The sequence below is a fragment of the Lepisma saccharinum genome, chromosome 8 (assembly GCF_977018435.1).
Source record: "Lepisma saccharinum chromosome 8, izLepSacc3.1, whole genome shotgun sequence".
In the NCBI taxonomy this organism is placed as follows: domain Eukaryota; kingdom Metazoa; phylum Arthropoda; class Insecta; order Zygentoma; family Lepismatidae; genus Lepisma; species Lepisma saccharinum.
Window position 1 is genome coordinate 36,161,001 of NC_139236.1, and position 17,970 is coordinate 36,178,970.

Genomic DNA, 17,970 nt, shown 5'->3' on the forward strand with positions numbered 1-17,970 from the left:
ACAAAATTAACCTAAAAGACATATTTATTCCTTTTGTTTGGCAACAGCAACAAAGATGCAATCTTTTGTTATACAACGTGTGAATATTAGTTGAGGATGTATGAAAGCATATACAGAGCACTCCCTGACTACGAGACTTGGCTGCAAGCGGCCCGGCTCCTGGCGTCAGCGCTTGTCTTTCCCGGTGAATGGGATCTGCGACAGTCGCTAGAGTGGGCTATTAAAATTACAGTTCCCTCTGCTGCAACACATTCCTGGCATCTCCAAAGAAAATTGGCATTTACACGTGCAAGTTCGTCTACTGTAATTCTCCCAATTTCTCGTACAATATTGTCTTTTAACTCACGGATGGTGTATACTTTATTTTTTTAGATTTAAGAATTTGAGCGGCTCTAAATGCTGTGGTTTTTGAAACACCTGCTTCTTGTGAGAGGCGGCAGATAGATTTACGAGGAGACTGTTCTAACCTTAGTCCTATCTCCTCTAGTGTTTCCTCAGTAAGTACACATGGTTTTTTTTTTCCACTTGTATTTGGAACTGACCCTGTTACTCTAAACTTTTTTTACGAGGTTTAATATAGTGGTCCTATGTGGAACGGGAACACAGGAAATTTCATTGCAAAACATCGTCACACTTCTCCACAATTCCTCTTTCCTAAGTAACACTTGACAAGATAAATCCTTCGTTGTAATGTAAACTTTTGTTCTGCCATATTAAGCCACAATCTTCAACACACAGACACGACACAACACAACTTCCGAGGGAGGATTATACTGTCATCAGTCTGCAACATCAACAGAGAGTGAAGGCAGGGAGAGCGAAAAAAACAGACTGTAGCATGCGACTGTCGCGGACATGTTCACCGGGAAAGACAATTGCTGATGCTGGTCCGCCGAGTCTCGTAGCGAATGTCAGGGAATGCTCTGTATTTATAATGTAATACAACTTAACACATAACACTTGTCTCTCTTCTAATGCCATGTTTTGAGCACACACTACATTTTCTCATAGCTGCATCCTTTTTCTTCTCACTCTGTGGAACATGGACTAGTTTGTGAACTTTTAGTCCACCCTGTAGGTGATGTGTCTGGGCGTGAAAACATGCCCACGCCAGAGAAAGGTTGGATTCTCTTTAATGTGAAAACATGCCCACACAAGGGGAAGTGTTAAGAACAAATGATGTGGTCTGCTCAACAGCAGCATCATTCTTTTGCATGACATAGGCTAATATTTATAATGTTCAATATCATCTACATACATACATTCTGCTTTCATTCTTCAATATCCTACTTGGAACTTACTCATTTTTGTTTTAATTTCTTAAAGTGATAGTATATCACCTTGTCTTACTCCGGCAGTAACTTCCAACTCCTCTGATTTATTATTGTTTGTCCTTACATATCTTCTACATACCTTGTATGACTTTTATTAGTTCGTCGTTTATTTCCCTTTTTCTTAATACTTTCCATAACACATGCCAAGAGACTCTATCGAAGGCTTTCCAAGTCAAAAAAACATAGGTATAATTCTCTATCATTTGTTCCTGCACACTTCTTCCTAGCCTAAATCCACTTTGCATTTCTTCAGAGTTATCTTCTATTTCTTTCCTCGGTCTTGTTTCTAGAATTCTAGAATATATCTTACTGTGGAAACTCAAGAGAGAAATTCCTGTATGGTTTTTACATTCTCTGTTGCCTCCTTTTTTAAAAGTTGGGATTATAATTAAGACATCCCAGTCTTTCACTATTCTCCTTTCTTTCCAGCATATGTTTATTATTTCAATAATAATTGTTTTCTTCATTGTCCCATGTATTTAATCATTTAAGGTGTTGTGCCATCGTGTCCTGGTGCTTTTCTTAGTTTCATTTTTCTTATAGCTCTTTGAAGTTGTTAAAATATTTTTATATTAATAAAACCTAAATTACACCAGTGAGTATCATTCGTCGAAAAATGTGACATTTCGGGGGTCTTACCGCCCCTTCTTCAGGCTTTCCTTAGGTACGAATCACCACCATGCCATGTCAAGTTGTATCAAACAAGGAAAAGGGTGCAGGTTGAAATGGTAAAGCAAATCTTAATAAAACTTGTCTTCGCTCAAATATATTGACCTTATCCCTTACCATCTTACTTTATAAAAAACCCACTAAAACGTATAAAAGTGGTTAAAACTAAAAAATTCCAGTCCCTCACGTGACCGTGTGGCCAACATCTGTTACTTCCTCACAGAATGCAGGCTGCCACTTCGATGGTTTTTATATATTTTTTATATTTTTATTAATATAAAAATATTTTAACATTTGGTTAAAGTGAGTAATCCGCACAATGGAAAATGAAGTTCATCTCCAGTGATTTCCTGTTCTTTGTATCTTCTATTATCTTCATTGGCCGGCCCCCATATGGGAGTGGTTAGCACATCGTGCTACGACGCCAGGGGTCCCAGGTTCAAATCCTGGCCTGGGCATGGATGTTTGTGTCTTCATCAATTTCATCATATCATCATCACTCATCCCCATTTTTGCAAATTAGCCAAAAGTGGCCCAAAAAATGAAGTAAATTAAAGCAAATCAATCAATTATCTTCATTCACTGTTTGTTCTCTATAATCGTCATCATCTGTATTGTTCTGTTCATCAGTAGTTTCCAGTAATTCTTGGAAATATTTTCTCCATCTCTTCGTGATTTCTTCAGGATTTGTTAGGAGTTTTTTCCTATCATCGTGTATAAATTTTAACGAACATTCTATGATAAAACCTATTTGTCATAAATTTTAAAGCTTTATAGAACAACTGGGGAATTTTTTAAAATGTGTCCTGTGCAGGCCCCTTTACAATCTGCTCAAAGGGATTCCCCCCTTCTAACTATCAAGTAAGGATTTTAGATAAGGGGATTTATTATACACTGAAGGGTGCAAAATTTTAATATGTGCCAATATGCCCGAATTGCAAATTTTTGCTTGCATTTGTAGTATTTTTTACATCTCAGTTTCTTCTTAGCGTTATTTGAAAATCTTTTACTATCCTTTTAATCATAGAGATTTGATAGACATGCTATGCTCTTTGCATTTTAGAAACAATACAAATGTTGCTCAACCCACAAAGAAGAGAGGAAGGCCTCCAAGTCCTTTTCCAAAGGCTGTTGCTAATGCCGAAAGGAAGAAAGCCCGCTCAGAACCCAAATCCAAAGATGGCGATTCTACTAAGAAGGCCAACACATCTCCAGATTCCAGGTAAAATTTTGGTTGTCAGTTTTGCTTCTGGACTGACCCAAGAATTTAACATATTAGGAAGTTATCCCTCCTGTTTACTATTTAAGTGATAAAAACTTTGATTTAAAATTTAAATTATGTACAAAGCTATGAATTGTGTAGTGTTTGTGACAAACTATTTCTGGACTATTTTCAGAAAATGTAACAGTCTCTATATAAAGTGTTGTATTTACTCGATTTCCCCATGCAGTTTTATTTTCCAAAAATATGGCAGAAAATGGGGGTGCATGCATGATTTACACAGGCTAATAAAGCCAATTGAAGGCAGGGTGTGAAATTTGTGTGGGAAAAAAAAACCTTATCGTCCATCACAAGTTTGTGGACAGAGATCAACCTCCCTTGAAATGCTGTCTAACACTAGTTAACCTTTAGACCACCAGGCAGGTTTTCAGAAAGTAACCCCTGATTCGCTGAGGCATTTCCCAGTGATTTTTTTTTCTTCTTATACTTATCGGAGAAAATATGTTATAACTCGTAGGCTATTCGACCTATCTAACAGTTGGGCTGAAAAGTTCGTAGGCTAACATAGTAAAAAATATTTTTTTGACAAAATTCGATTTTATTATTCAGTATAGTTGCCTTTGAGGGCGATACAACGATTATAGCGGTCATACAATTTTTCGATGCCATTTTATAGTATGATTTCTCTTTAGCCTCAAAATAGGCCTCAGTTTCGGCGATTACCTCTTCATCAGTGCTAAATTTCTTTCCAGCGAGCATTCTTTTAAGGTCTGCAAACAGGAAAAAAGTCACTGGGGGCCAGATCTGGAGAATATGGTGGATGGGGAAGCAATTCGTAGTCTAATTCATATAATTTTGCCATCGTTTTCATTGATTTGTGACACGGTGCATTGTCTTGATGAAACAGCACTTTTTTCTTCTTCAAATGGGGCCTTTTTTTTCGTGATTTCATCCTTTAAACGTTCCAACAACGCTATGTAATAATCTCAGCTATCTCGATCAACTTCACTTTACGATCATTTAAAATTATTTTGTGGACTTTTTTGATGTTTTTGTCGGTAACAGCCTCTTTGGGGCGTCCACTGCGTGCATCGTCTTCGATGCTCATTTCGCCTCGTTTAAATTTAGCAAACCACTTCTCAACGGTTGATTTTCCTGGTGCAGAGTCCTAATAATGTTTATCAAGCCAAGCCTTGGCTTCAACAGTATTTTTTTTCGCCAAAAAGCAATGCTTTATTAACACACAAAATTCTTTTTTATCCATTTTTTCACAATAACAAAAGCTGCTTCACTCACAATGCTATATCTCACGAACTAATTATCCGGCAGCTGTGAAATTTATACACGTATCTTTTGAAGGTTAGTACTAAGTAAAAATCACATGGATTTAATTCTAGTAACGCCATATATGAGTCAGCCTACGAACTTTTCAGCCCAACTGTTACTTCAGGCAACTTTTGTTTGGAAGCTAAAACATCAGGGCATGCAATCCATGTACAATTCAGAATACCCAAGTGAGCACCCCTCCCAATTTCAATGAAAAAAGAATAAAAGTCTGGACATTGCACCCTCTTTCCCCACCCTTATGGGAAAAGGACGTGAAGTTTAGCCTTCTTTTCATAGAATGGACCTTTGGCAATGAAATGAAACTTGTTTTATGTTCCTTGCTGTCATACAAGGTGAAATATGAGGCAATATATGGAACTCTGCTTTTGTACAAAAAAATGCTAATTTGCATAGTGCACATGAAATTTATAACTCCTGGACTATTCGACTTATGTACCTTGGACAACTTTTGTTTGGAAGCTAAAATATCAGGGCATGCAAACCCATGTACAATTCAGAATGCCCAAATGAGAAAGATGGGGTGTGTGGGGCTGCACCCCCCATTTTTTTTTTTAGTTTTCATCCGAAGAAAAATCTGATTCATCCTTCCAATCAATATCATCAGCAACTTCAGCCACTTCGTCAACCTTTGGTCCTGTACTCTCACATTCACTGTCCGTGTCATCTAAAACTTCACTGATCTCCCTGTTGCTCAATCGCTGTTTTCCAGACATGCTTGGACAAAGCCGAATGAATGGAAAAAAGTGGATTCGCAGATCACAAGATGCAAGCGCGGGCCACAAGGTATCAGAAAACATCCACGCACACACATGGACATCCGCAGGATTTTTTCCAGGGAGGGGTGAGCAAGGTAATTTTTTCCAGGGGGGCAAAGGACATATTTTCCTCCAAAATAGTGATGCTCCCTCAAAAAACACTGTTTCAGTCTGAAATTATCATGTTTCTTCAACGAATTTATAATAATTAACATAAATTACTGTGATTGAAATGAAATTATGTGTGAATTATATAATTTTTGTGTACACATATACATTTTCCAGGGGGGCCATGGCCCCCCTTGCTCCCCCTTCCGGACGCCCATGAGCACACACCAAACAAACTTCTCGACGCACTACTCGGGTCATATCTGATGTGACCTGTCTCTGATGCTAAAAGGGGGGTGAAAGGTCAGTGCAATGCATGCCAGGAAGAATTTCAGCTGATTGCAGGAGCTTCAATTTCCCAGAAATCTGCTTTTCTTGCCTTGTGGTGTCGCGTGTGACGGATCACTTGCATTTTAGCTTGGTCTATTTTTAGCTTCTCTTCGGGCCAAAAGAGGTTTTCCAGTCCATCCCCCCCTCCCACACACCTCCTTGGAAGCTTCAGACAAGAGCTAGGGTCGCTCTTATCACCGACAAGTCAGATTTCATGTTCTGCGCCAGGAGGGAAACAAAGTCATAAGCTTCACCTGTTTATCGTTTCCCTGTAAAACGTGACCTTGATGTGTTGCAAGGGGAATGTTTGCATTCACAGGACGATTATAAACCTTTGCAGAAGGACTGTCAGTGTTTTCACCCTAACATGAAAGTATCAACATGCTCAAAGCACGTGAATTTTATTTTAAACTGCGTGTCACATATATGTGACAAATTACAATGCTTATTCCGAGTAAAGGTTAATAAATCAAGTGTAAGGAATGTTATTGTAGGAGTAGGTGGTTGTAATTTGCAGCCATAAAACTTCTGCCATGAAAGTCCCCAATTTCTTCTTTCAAAATCTAGGTTTGCAGCTTATTCAGGGGGGGGGGGGTACTCAAATGAGTACAGTATATAATGGAGACAAAGGCAGGTAAAGTTATTTTCTCCTCTCTAAGTTATATAGTGCTATTGACTTGTAATCGCCGCCAATGCCTTTATTTTCAGTTTCTTTATGTGTGATCACTTGCTTCTTGCTTTGCCACTACAAAATGCATACAAGTACCCCTAAAATGCTTTCAAAGGACAAATTATTGCACATACTTGACTTTTTCCCAAATAAGATCAGAGACTTTTGTGTTTGCATTAACAAGAAAATCTTTCATGTTCTGTGCTTTTTGCTTTTTTTTTCATCATTGGAAATTGCTATTTAAATTACATTATCTTGTTCCTAATGTAGTGAGGAAACTGTAAAACCAAGAGGTAGAGGGAGACCTCCTAAAAATAGTGAGGAGAAGAAGCGACCAGGCACTGAAAATTCAGTAGAGAAAAATTCCTCGAAGACAAAATTGTAAGTATCTTGAGAAATCTACTTCTCGATCTTTTCTTGGTACTATATTATACTATATTATTTTCTAGTCAAAACTTGTAAATTGCTATTTAATTACATTGTTATTTTTTTCCTAATTGTATTTCACAAGATATGCTATGTTTATGTCTGTTGCACAGATTTATTTGTAGTATCTTTTGATTATATATTCTAAATGTTTGGGTATGTGTGTTAAAACTGACTCATGAAACTGCCTCGATCTCACCACCAACAGTCTCTGGTTCAAGTCCTCTTGTGGACATGGGAGTTTCTTTGCAAGTTTTCTCTCATCAATTTCATCATAATGTATGATTAGCCTAAAAGGGCAGAAAAGCATGAGAAAAATTCAATGCAGTACAAGCACGTTACAAATTGTGTATAAGAGCACTGAAATGTAAAGAAGTACGTATTTATTCTTCTTGAATTGAATCGAATCATAATGAAATATTCCAATGATTCTCAAGAAATTCATTTCGAAGTATAATAGATTTTTAAATTAACGGTACAGTTGAAATATCATTGGTTTTAAATTTAATCCCCAAATACTGGCCAATCGTTTCCTGAAGCCCAGGTATTCTGCCAGTTATACAAACTGTGGACACGGTCAGAAAAATCAAATGCCCCGGAATTATGCCAAGAGTAAAATTTTCATTACGTCTGTACCAACATTGCTGTGGCATACTTTGATTATATTCTCGGCAAGTTTGAATTGCATTAGTGTTTGAGGATCAGCATTGATTAAAAGTCATATCTTCTCAGCCTCTTTTAAATATTTGTTTTACATGTTACCGAAAGACGAGATCAAGCAAGAACTCTTTCTCTGACATTGGCATTATATCCCACAGAAGTAATTTCATCGTATATCTGACGTGGGCATTTTTTGATGCTGTGATACATCTGCATATTACTGTAAAGTAACCTGACATAAAATTGTAAAATTTTCCAGTACATCAGGATAAGTCTGTCTCGTAATGTGTAACTAATGTTTTGTCACCCAAATATTAGGATCAAATGGAAGAACTGTTCAATGTTATGCTGCAGTTTCCATGTTAACATGCCTCATTCGTGTTCTTGGTGGTAAAGTTCACTCAAAGCTACATGCTAATTCAGGTCAAAAGAAAGCCGACCGAGTCATGAGAAAATTTAGAGTTGCGAGACTGTGACAGTGGAAAAGAAACTACATGTTAAAAGTTATGGCCTGGAGTTATGTAAAATAAGCACACAAAAAATAAAATGAAAATATATTGATAATTTTATTATATATACATGTGTGTTTATTTCCAGTCAATTTTATAGTTATACGAGGGCTGCTGGAAAAGTTTTTGCAATCAATATGAAAAAAGACATGTGAAATTCTGGGAATGGCTTTATTGTTTTTCAAAGTATTCACCCTTAAGATCGATACACTTTTGCATACGCTCAAACCAATTTTGAAAGCATTTCTTTCACTCTGAAGCTGATCCTCAGAAACTGTTGTTCGGAATGTGTCAACAGCTGCTTCAGGCGACACAAATAGCTCACCACTCATCTTATTTTTCATGTGTGGGAACAAAAATAAGTCATTAGGTGATGAATCAGGTGAGTACGACATTTTTAATGGACAAAAAATCAACAGTTTGGTGTGCTGAGTGGGAACTTGCGTTGTCATGGTGAAGAATAATGGAACGATTTGGGTTTGTTTTATGCAATTCATTGATGACCTCTGGCAAACAAATTGTTGTATACCACTCAGCATTTACAGTCCTTCGATTTTCTAAAGCTATTGTTGCCACATGTTCGGTATAACCGAAGAAACAAGCAATCATTTGCTTGGCAGCACTCCTCGAACGAACAACAACTTTTGTTGGTTTCGGCTCGCTTTGAAACACCCAAACAGTGATTGCTGTTTAGTTTCAGGTTCGTATGAATAAATCAAAGTTTCGTTGCCTGTAATGATGTAGTACACCAAATTTGATTTGCCTCGGTTAAATTTGTTTAGCATTTCTTTACACCAATTTACATGAGCTTGTTTTTGAGCTTCGGTCAAGTTGGGTGGGATCCAATGGCTTGAAAGTTTCCGTACGTTCAGATGACCATGCAAAATTGTATGTATTGCTTTCATGTCAATGTTCAAGGATGCCTGAATCTCACTGTATGTCACATGCCGATCTCTCTCAATTATTTCACGCACAGCATTACATAAACATTACTGGCAACAACAGACGTGGATGGACGACCTTCACTAAATTCATCACTGAGAAATGTGTGACCACGCTGGAATTCGGAAAACCAATTGTACAGAGTCCTATTAGATGGTGCTTCATCCTCAAAAACCAAATGAAGTTGCTCGATGCATTGTTTCGATGTAAAAATACAATTGAAATCATAAAAAAAACATTGCTCAAAAGTGTTCATGAGAAACTTCCATTTCTCACACGAAACTACTTCTTCAAACTGCTATGAAAAATATACGAATAGTCTTAAACAAACAATCAAAGATAATTTAAACATAAAAAGGTCTATTCTTGCCACTTTTATAATAGCGGAACACTAGCGCCACTGTTGGTGGTAGTTTGAAGAAACTTTTCCAGCAACCCTCGTATAAGACGTAAGCGAGTTACTAAAGATATATCTGCGAAACTTACTTGTAAATGTTCTATTAATTTCGGTGGCCTCTTGAGTAACTCGCTTATGTCTTATATTATCAACCGCGTTGTTTGTTCCCCTTAACATAAATTTATAGTTATGTTTTTTAAAATCTTTCAGTTTTGTTATATTAAATTTGTATTTGCATCCATTGTAGGTCAGTTCAGTGTAAAGGGAATACCAGGGTATTGGAATATAAAATGCCCTTATTGCCAGGAAAAATGTTAGAAACATGGGTTCACAGTATAAAAGACACTAAATAATTCTTAATTTTGCAAATTTTATATGTTATAAACAGGGGTAGACAAAACTAAAAATAATTCAGACCTTAGCCTGTTATTCTCAGGAACCAGTTTTTTTTTAATAGTCGTGGATCCAACTAAGCTAAGCTATGATGAAATGTGATCTTAAATTTAATTTATTAATTAATATAAGATTGGATTAAAAATAATTAATTCTTGCACCGACTCTACCATATCGCTGCACATTTTAAAATTCGGTTAGCAACAGTGCAAAAATGTATTTATGGAAAACACATACTGTACTCGTTATATAAAATAAAGAGAAAGTAGTGGAAATTTCCTTAAGCAAACTAATTTTTTTTTTAAAAAAAAAAGAAATTAGAAAGTAATTTAAAAATTCAGGGGCTGGTGAAAAGTTTCAGGCATCATGGTGACCAGTATCTTTCTAGCTTGGAAATTGTTCCAGTTGTACAAAATACACATTTTCACCTATTATGAAGATAGATACTACTACTATCTGTAAACTGATCTGTCTCACCCTTGATTTATATCATGTTCAGATTCTGAAGGAATATTTACAACAAAAGATGAAAGCAGGGCCAGATATCCTCTTGTCAGGGTGGTCAGTATAACATACTACAAAGCTGGAGAGGTCCCAGGTTGAACCCTGGTCAGTGCTTTGTTTGTCCCCAATCCATTTCACCAGTTCATCCTCGTCATCATGTTCTACGTATGAAGTAGACAATGACATAAAATAACCAAAATAGAAAAGAAAGCATTGCTACCATTGTAAATGTATGACATTTGGTCTTTAACAGGAAGAAATCTGCCGAGCAAGCAAATGATGAAGACGAGGAGAGCAAGAAAGAGTCTTCGAAGGGAAGGAAAAAGGAAGACCAGAAGGAACTGAACAAAGAAAGTAAAAAAGAGGCACAGAAGGAGACTAAAAAAGGAACCCAAAAAGAAGGTAAAAAAGATGCTCAGAAAGAAAAGAAGGACATTTCCAAACCAAGTCCCAGGGAAACAAGAAATGAAGAGAAAGCCCAGAAGGAGAACAAAAGCAAGAAGGTGGCAGAGAAGGACCCTCCAAAGGGATTAAGCGACAAGAGGAGACGAAGATCCGAACCTGAGCAGTCTCAACAACGAAAGTCTCCTCGGATAGCAAGCTCCCAGGATTCAGATGATAGCGTAAGTGTTACTTTCCATGTTTCTGTGCAAGCCTCCATGGTCATTTTACGTCCAACCATTTTAAACCATCTACTGAAGTCAATCCACGCAATCTTCAACCTTCTTGTATTTTTTCTTGTATGTACGCATTGCTTGCATTATAGACTTATTTTCCTGTAGTTTACGGTTATTAACAGTTGGGCTGAAAACTTCGTAGGCTAACATAGTAAAAAATATTTTTTTCACAAAATTCGATTTTATTATTCAATATAGTTGCCTTTGAGGGTGATACAACGATTATAGCGGTCATACAATTTTTCGATGCCATTTTTATAGTACGATTTCTCTTTAGCCTCAAAATAGGCCTCAGTTTCGGCGATTACCTCTTCATCAGTGCTAAATTTCTTTCCAGTGAGCATTCTTTTAAGGTCTGCAAACAAGAAAAAGTCACTGGGGGCCAGATCTGGAGAATATGGTGGATGGGGAAGCAATTCGTAGTCTAATTCATATAATTTTGCCATCGTTTTCATTGATTTGTGACATGGTGCATTGTCTTGATGAAACAGCACTTTTTTCTTCTTCAAATGGGGCCGTTTTTTCGTGATTTCATCCTTTAAACGCTCCAACAACGCTATGTAATAATCTCAGCTATCTCGATCAACTTCACTTTACGATCATTTAAAATTATTTTGTGGACTTTTTTGATGTTTTTGTCGGTAACAGCCTCTTTGGGGCATCCACTGCGTGCATCGTCTTCGATGCTCATTTCGCCTCGTTTAAATTTAGCAAACCACTTCTCAACGGTTGATTTTCCTGGTGCAGAGTCCGAATAATGTTTATCAAGCCAAGCCTTGGCTTCAACAGTATTTTTTTTCGCCAAAAAGCAATGCTTTATTAACACACGAAATTCTTTTTTATCCATTTTTTCACAATAACAAAAGCTGCTTCACTCACAATGCTATATCTCACGAACTAATTATCCGGCAGCTGTGAAATTTATACACGTATCTTTTGAAGGTTAGTACTAAGTAAAAATCACATGGATTTAATTCTAGTAACGCCATCTATGAGTCAGCCTACGATTTTTTCAGCCCAACTGTTACAAGCATAAGAAAACAGTTTTTCTTTGTGACGTTTCAGGAGAACACACGCTCCTTTCATCAGACATTTATTTTCATTTTGACTAAAGATACAGTTATAACCGTTATTATATGTTATAACGTCACAAAGAAAAACTGTTTTCTTATGCTTGTAATAACCGTAAACTACAGGAAAATAAATACTTCTTATATTGAGTACGAACTTAATATCCACTAATATACGTGACCTGTGTGGCATCAAACTTTACATTATTTTACATTACAATTTCTGTTCTGCCCTTTTACTAGCACATGCATTCCCACCTGTACTCTTCAAAAGATATCAATTTCAAAAATGTAACATGAATATATTTTATTTCATCTTGTCATTATAAATTTCACGTGTCCATATTTTATGAATATATTGTTAGCAGATTTAGTATATTTCATTGCTTATCTGACAAAATGCTACAAGTACTTTTTTCTTTGTGCTTGCATCATAATCATTACTGACAGATGAAACCATATAGCTTAGTGTTATGAGGTTCGGAAAGAGCAATTTGGTTCACTTGAGAAGTAAAGAATTGGCACTAACTTTATACTTACTATTAAATTATAAACCCCAACAGTACATTTTTTTAGGGTCCCACAGATAAGGAAACATGAAATGTGGGATGATATGAGGGAAGAGGTTAAACTAAAATGCAGGCAAGGATTGATAAGTGCAACCAATTTTCAAGTGTGCAATGTATTAAAGTAAATTCTACCAACAGGAATTTATATTTTGTAATATAAAAAAGTGTATGGGTGTGAAAAATATGATTTATTTAGTTGATTTTCTTGCAAATAATTTTTCCTCCCATCAGTCTCGTCATCTGTTACAAATCTCCCTTTTCTTAACCAATCCATATCGGTTCAGTCATGGAGAGTATAAAACCCATATCTAATCTAAGTTAATTTCTATCGCCATTCCTTTAAATGTAACCTCTTGCATTTATCACATTTAGGCCAAGCGAGTGATAACCATCTGAGAGATGAATGAGAAATAACTACATCACCCAATTCAATCTAGAGGTTCTTTTATTAGTTTTAGTTTATTAGTCACCCGAAAAAAATGTAACGAGACATTGTTACGTCTAAATCACATTGTGTAAAATTTGTGCAAGTTATTGAAACTTGGGAGAGGCATATTGTGCATGAGAAAACTGAGATATAATATGCACTGACATCAAACTGTATACGCTAGTCTTTCCAGCCTGGATAAAACGAATACCTAAACACTAGAGAAATGGTTCTCAATCTTCGTGAAACCATGTCCAGGTATTTTCTTTAAATCAATGCCCTTAGCCCAAGAAGTTTCCTCGTAAATACCTTTACAGTATTAAAGATTCTATGCATTTATTAACACATATCTATAAAATTAAATATTGATAAATAAGTTCGAGCATAATCATAAGGAGTAATAATAGTTTGATTACGTTTGTAGAATTGTTGACAAATATAAAAATATAAATGACAAATTGGTAATGTCGTCTCATTATAATTAAGTGATGCCGGGTTTGATAACTGGTGGAGGCACATTGTAGCGCAGGTCCCACTTTAAACTGTAGATCGAGTCCTGATAAGTATATTTGTGCATAATAAAAAAATGAAAATTCACAACTCAAATATGATATTGGGATTATGATAGTTGTCAACCATTTTCAGCAAAACCTTTCGCAGCTCAGTATAGTTGATATGAGGGCACGGTATCAGGTCGCGGCCCGGCGGTTGAGAAATAATGCACTAGATTACTTTACCATATTGACTGATCTATTTTCGACTAAAGAGCCTCCATATGCTGGCTTTTTCAAATAAAAACAGTCACGTCGTAATTGGCGAAAACACGGCCTCTTTACACAATGTTGAAGCCCATGACTGCATCAAAAAACTTGACAAAGCGAAAAGAACGTTGTGTTTAAATCTTAAAAAGAGTATAAATTCGAAGAAACTAGTACTCACTTTTATCCGCGAAGCTGATTTTTTCTTTTTCGATTAATTTCAGTGGCCACTGCCACCATCCTCGTTGGAACTTGCTGTACTGTTGCTTGGCATGTGTCTTTTGTTTGTAGTTCTCTGGGTGCCACTAGGTGTGCTGTTGTTAACTGTGTGTCTGGGTTTGTGTCGTCTATTATTTTGTTTATATACTACCGCGTCTCTCTTTTCCCAATTATGAATTAAAAAGATTGTTAAAAATATTGTACATATCAATACTTTATTATATCAACAATTTTGAGCTTCAAATGCGTTGTAAGGCATCCGGTTGGGCTCTCTTCTAAAGTCTAAATGTAGCTCATTAGAGTTAAGCATTCACTGCGCAAACGCGAACAACAAACTGAAGCGACACGATGCACGATTTTGAAAAAATGCCACAGTCCGAGAGACACGTAAGCAACATGCGACACGTGCATCTTGCCGTGTCTCTTCGGATCGAAAGGTTGCATTGATTACTGAGGGTTCACTTGCAAGGGTTCACTTGCAAGCGACACATGTCTCATGTCGCATGTCTCTTCAGTGTGAATTCTTCCTAAATTATCTATAATAGCATAAACGAATTATTAACTTTATCCATTAGACTTACTTTTAAGGGTTCTATTAATTTCGGTGTCCGGTGCCACATGTTGCTACACTGCTGGGCTGGCTTCCAGTTCCTGCATGTCGCTAGGAGCACCCGGAACCGGAAGCCAGTGCAGCAGTGAAGCAACAAGTTACCAAATGGATGGTGGCAAGGGCCACCGTAATTAATATAACCATTAAAAGTAAGTCCTGTGAATAAAGTTAGCAATTTGTTTATCCTATCATTATAAAACCACACCTTTCATTCCTCAAAAATAAATTATCTATGCTAAAGGAAGGCTTGGTTTAAAATGATTGGCACCTCTTACAATATGAGCTCCAAGCAAGTGGGAAATTTTTATTGCCCATGTGCAGATTATGGAATTAAGCAAAGATGTAAGATATTCTTAAGATGTGATTAACTTTGGGAGGTAGAAAAGTACATGTATCCTACAATAGTTCAAATTCAAATAAGAAAAAAGCTTTGGCTTATGAATAATTTGCATTGAAATATTAGAGATCCTAATTTTTTGACTTCCCTTTAAAGGAAAGATTGTACTTCTTATCCAGGATCAAATTGTCAATGTTCACAAATTCTTCATGGGTATTTACTCTTTTACCATGGCCTTCCAGCAGGAAAGATGTTTGAAATGTAATGAGTACAATATTTTTCATGGCATCAAGAATTTTCTACAAAATATTACTTTTGTTTAACACTTATTGGAACAAGATATTCCAAAACTGGGAAAGGTTCCCACGAAACAATGATGTTAAAAGTTTCATGTATCCACAACTAAATTTTATCAGTTGTAAGTGTGGCCATTACACACTCAGATGAGCAATAAGGTTGTTGCATTTATTTTGATTGGTCAGTAAGAATTTCCATGATTCAAAACATGATTTTAAATTTGACTTACAGGGAGCAGGCAGAAGAACAAGGAATCGGAAATGAAGCTTCATTTCAGCCATCAGAAACCGCAACCATGTACAGATCTTGTGAAGCAGTTCGAGTCTGATCTCTCATCATCATTATATTGTACAGTTATCATGCAGAAAGAAGCATTAAATTAACAAACTTTGTACATTCTCACCACAAGCCTTATTTATGCCAAATATAACTAGAGGTGTCATGCAGGATATTTTGGATTTACACATGAATGGATATTTCAGTGATTTTTTTTTTTATTATTTTCAGTTAGGAAAACAGACTTTTCATTTTTGTTATAGTGAATTGCATGTCTTTCTTTTTTTTTTTATTCATAATCATTTTATGTGTTCTGTGTATTTGTCTATATGTGAGTATATATTACCATTTCTCTTTATTTCTTGCCAAATTCACAACTGAAATTAGGTCATGCCCTGGTATTTTATATAGAAATTTTAAGAAACAAGTAATGAGTATTTTGAGAGCAACAATTTAGTGAATCACCAGATGCAACTGATGTGTTTTGCATTCGTTCCTGCTATAATTGGCATTTGAACCCAGCAACGGATGAGATGTGACTGAATTTTTTGAGAAAAGTCATATTTTTTTGTAAGCAAGATTTTAGATGATTTTTCCAGTATATAAGGTATGTGAAACAATGGCTCATAATTTAGAACAAACAAACAATAAAGAAAACGATTGGCTGTTTTCAAACCAATTCTAATTGAGTGAAACACTTTAACATTAGCATGTTGATTTTATAGTAGCAGTGTTGAAAATCTATTATTTTTCACCTGGATTTTACAATTTACTTCTGTAAAAAAAAGTGCAAAAACCCTAATGTATCTTTTTTCTTTTCACATAAAACAAGTTGTTATTTAAATAATTCAAAGCATTTCTTATTTTGTGTGTGTGTGTGTGTGTATGGATGGATTACTACGTTACAACTACAATTAAATATTCATGTAAGTACCCTGTAAGTTAGAAGTTTGGGATGTGGTGGAAGTAGTGGTAGGGTATTGATATGCCACACGAACAAAAGAACGGCCCATCCTCCATTACTCCTGTATTTTGATAAGAGAGGGAAGGGATAGGAATATCATTACAGACAAGGCCATCAATACACTGAGGCATGGAGCTTGAAGTGTACGTGAGCGTACCCAAAAGAAACCGAACTAATTTTTTTGTGAACTTATTTATTCACAATTTAAGTACAAACCTTCAATCCCCTTCAAAGTACTCTCCACTTGCATTAAGACACTTGTCCAATCTTTGATTCCATTTTTCAAAACATTTTTTAAAGTCATCTTTTGTGATGCGGGACAGCACCTCCATCGTTTTTTCTTCACCTCAGCAACATCAGCAAAATGCTTTCCTCTCATGTCTCCTTTCATTCTAGGAAACAAAAAAAAGTCGCACGGGGCAAGGTCGGGTGAGTATGGGGGTGAGGAACAGGGGTCATACCATTTTTGGTCAAGAATTGTCGTACAGACAGGGCTGTGTGAGCCGAGGCATTGTCATGATGGAAAAACCAGTCACTCGACTGCCACAAATCGGGCCGCTTCCGCTGCACACTGTTGCGCAATCGTTTCAAAACTTCGCTGCACTGAACTCCAAGTCACTCCCGACAGCTCCACAATTTGTTCAATGGTCCGTCGTCGATCTTCTTTGATGATTTCACAAATTTTTTCAACATTGTCATGTGTTCGGGCCGTGGAAGGACGACCAGAACGAGGTTTGTCATCAAATGACATTTCACCATTTTTGAAACAGGAAAACCACTCAAACACTTGGTTTTCCCCATAGCATCGTCCTTGTATGCCATTTTTAACATTTCTACAGTTTATGTTCCACTCTTTCCAAGCAAAAAGCAGAATTTCACCGCCGCACGCTGTTCCTGAAAATCAGCCATTGCAAAAACGACGATCACACAAAACAGCTGTCACTCTAAACTCAGCCAAAAAGAGTCCTGACCTGCTTCAGCGTTGTCACTCGGCTTACGGACTCAGGAAGGTTCGCTCTATGTGCTCCTAGCTGCAAAACGCGGTACTACAAAAGCTCTGCCCACCACAAAATTAGTTCGGTTTCTTTTGGGTACGCCCATGTATGTAACATGAACTTGTTTCCTGTTTGTTCGGCATAACTGGTAGTTTGTCACCCTCCTTCTGTGTGTGTGTGTGTGCATGCACGGTGACAATTGTTTCTTTTTAAGATTGATGTACTTTTATTGCTCCTGTCAATTAATGACTGTCATGGGAATGAACCGTGTTAGCAATAAAGAATCAAAAGAAGGATCAGAAATAGCAAAATTCCGGGCATGACTAGCTTCCCTAGTCTTGCCAAAGAAAGGAGAAAATAAATATGTTTTACATTCTGCATATGTGACAGCATTCTGTGGATGTTGTCTTGGAAGCCCTGTTCATGGTGCTATATCGAGGGTGGTTCCTGAGAAGGAACGATTAAATAAAGTCACAGAATGCAACGTGCTTTTGCTTGCATTTTT

The 17,970-nt window shown here is 36.7% G+C and overlaps 1 protein-coding gene across 6 annotated transcripts in view; it reads left to right on the plus strand.

Moving 5' to 3' along the window:
- Positions 1-16,347, plus strand: part of pds5 (cohesin associated factor B pds5) — a 179,246-nt gene extending 162,899 nt beyond the window's left edge. For all 6 annotated transcript variants that reach the window (XM_083126502.1, XM_083126506.1, XM_083126505.1 and 3 more), the window contains 4 exons: positions 3,067-3,225; positions 6,706-6,816; positions 10,520-10,889; positions 15,462-16,347. In XM_083126502.1, the coding sequence (XP_082982628.1) occupies positions 3,067-3,225; positions 6,706-6,816; positions 10,520-10,889; positions 15,462-15,494 (673 nt within the window). In that variant the 3' untranslated portion in view covers positions 15,495-16,347. The remainder of the gene's footprint in view (positions 1-3,066; positions 3,226-6,705; positions 6,817-10,519; positions 10,890-15,461) is intronic.
- The last annotated feature ends 1,623 nt before the right edge of the window (positions 16,348-17,970 follow it).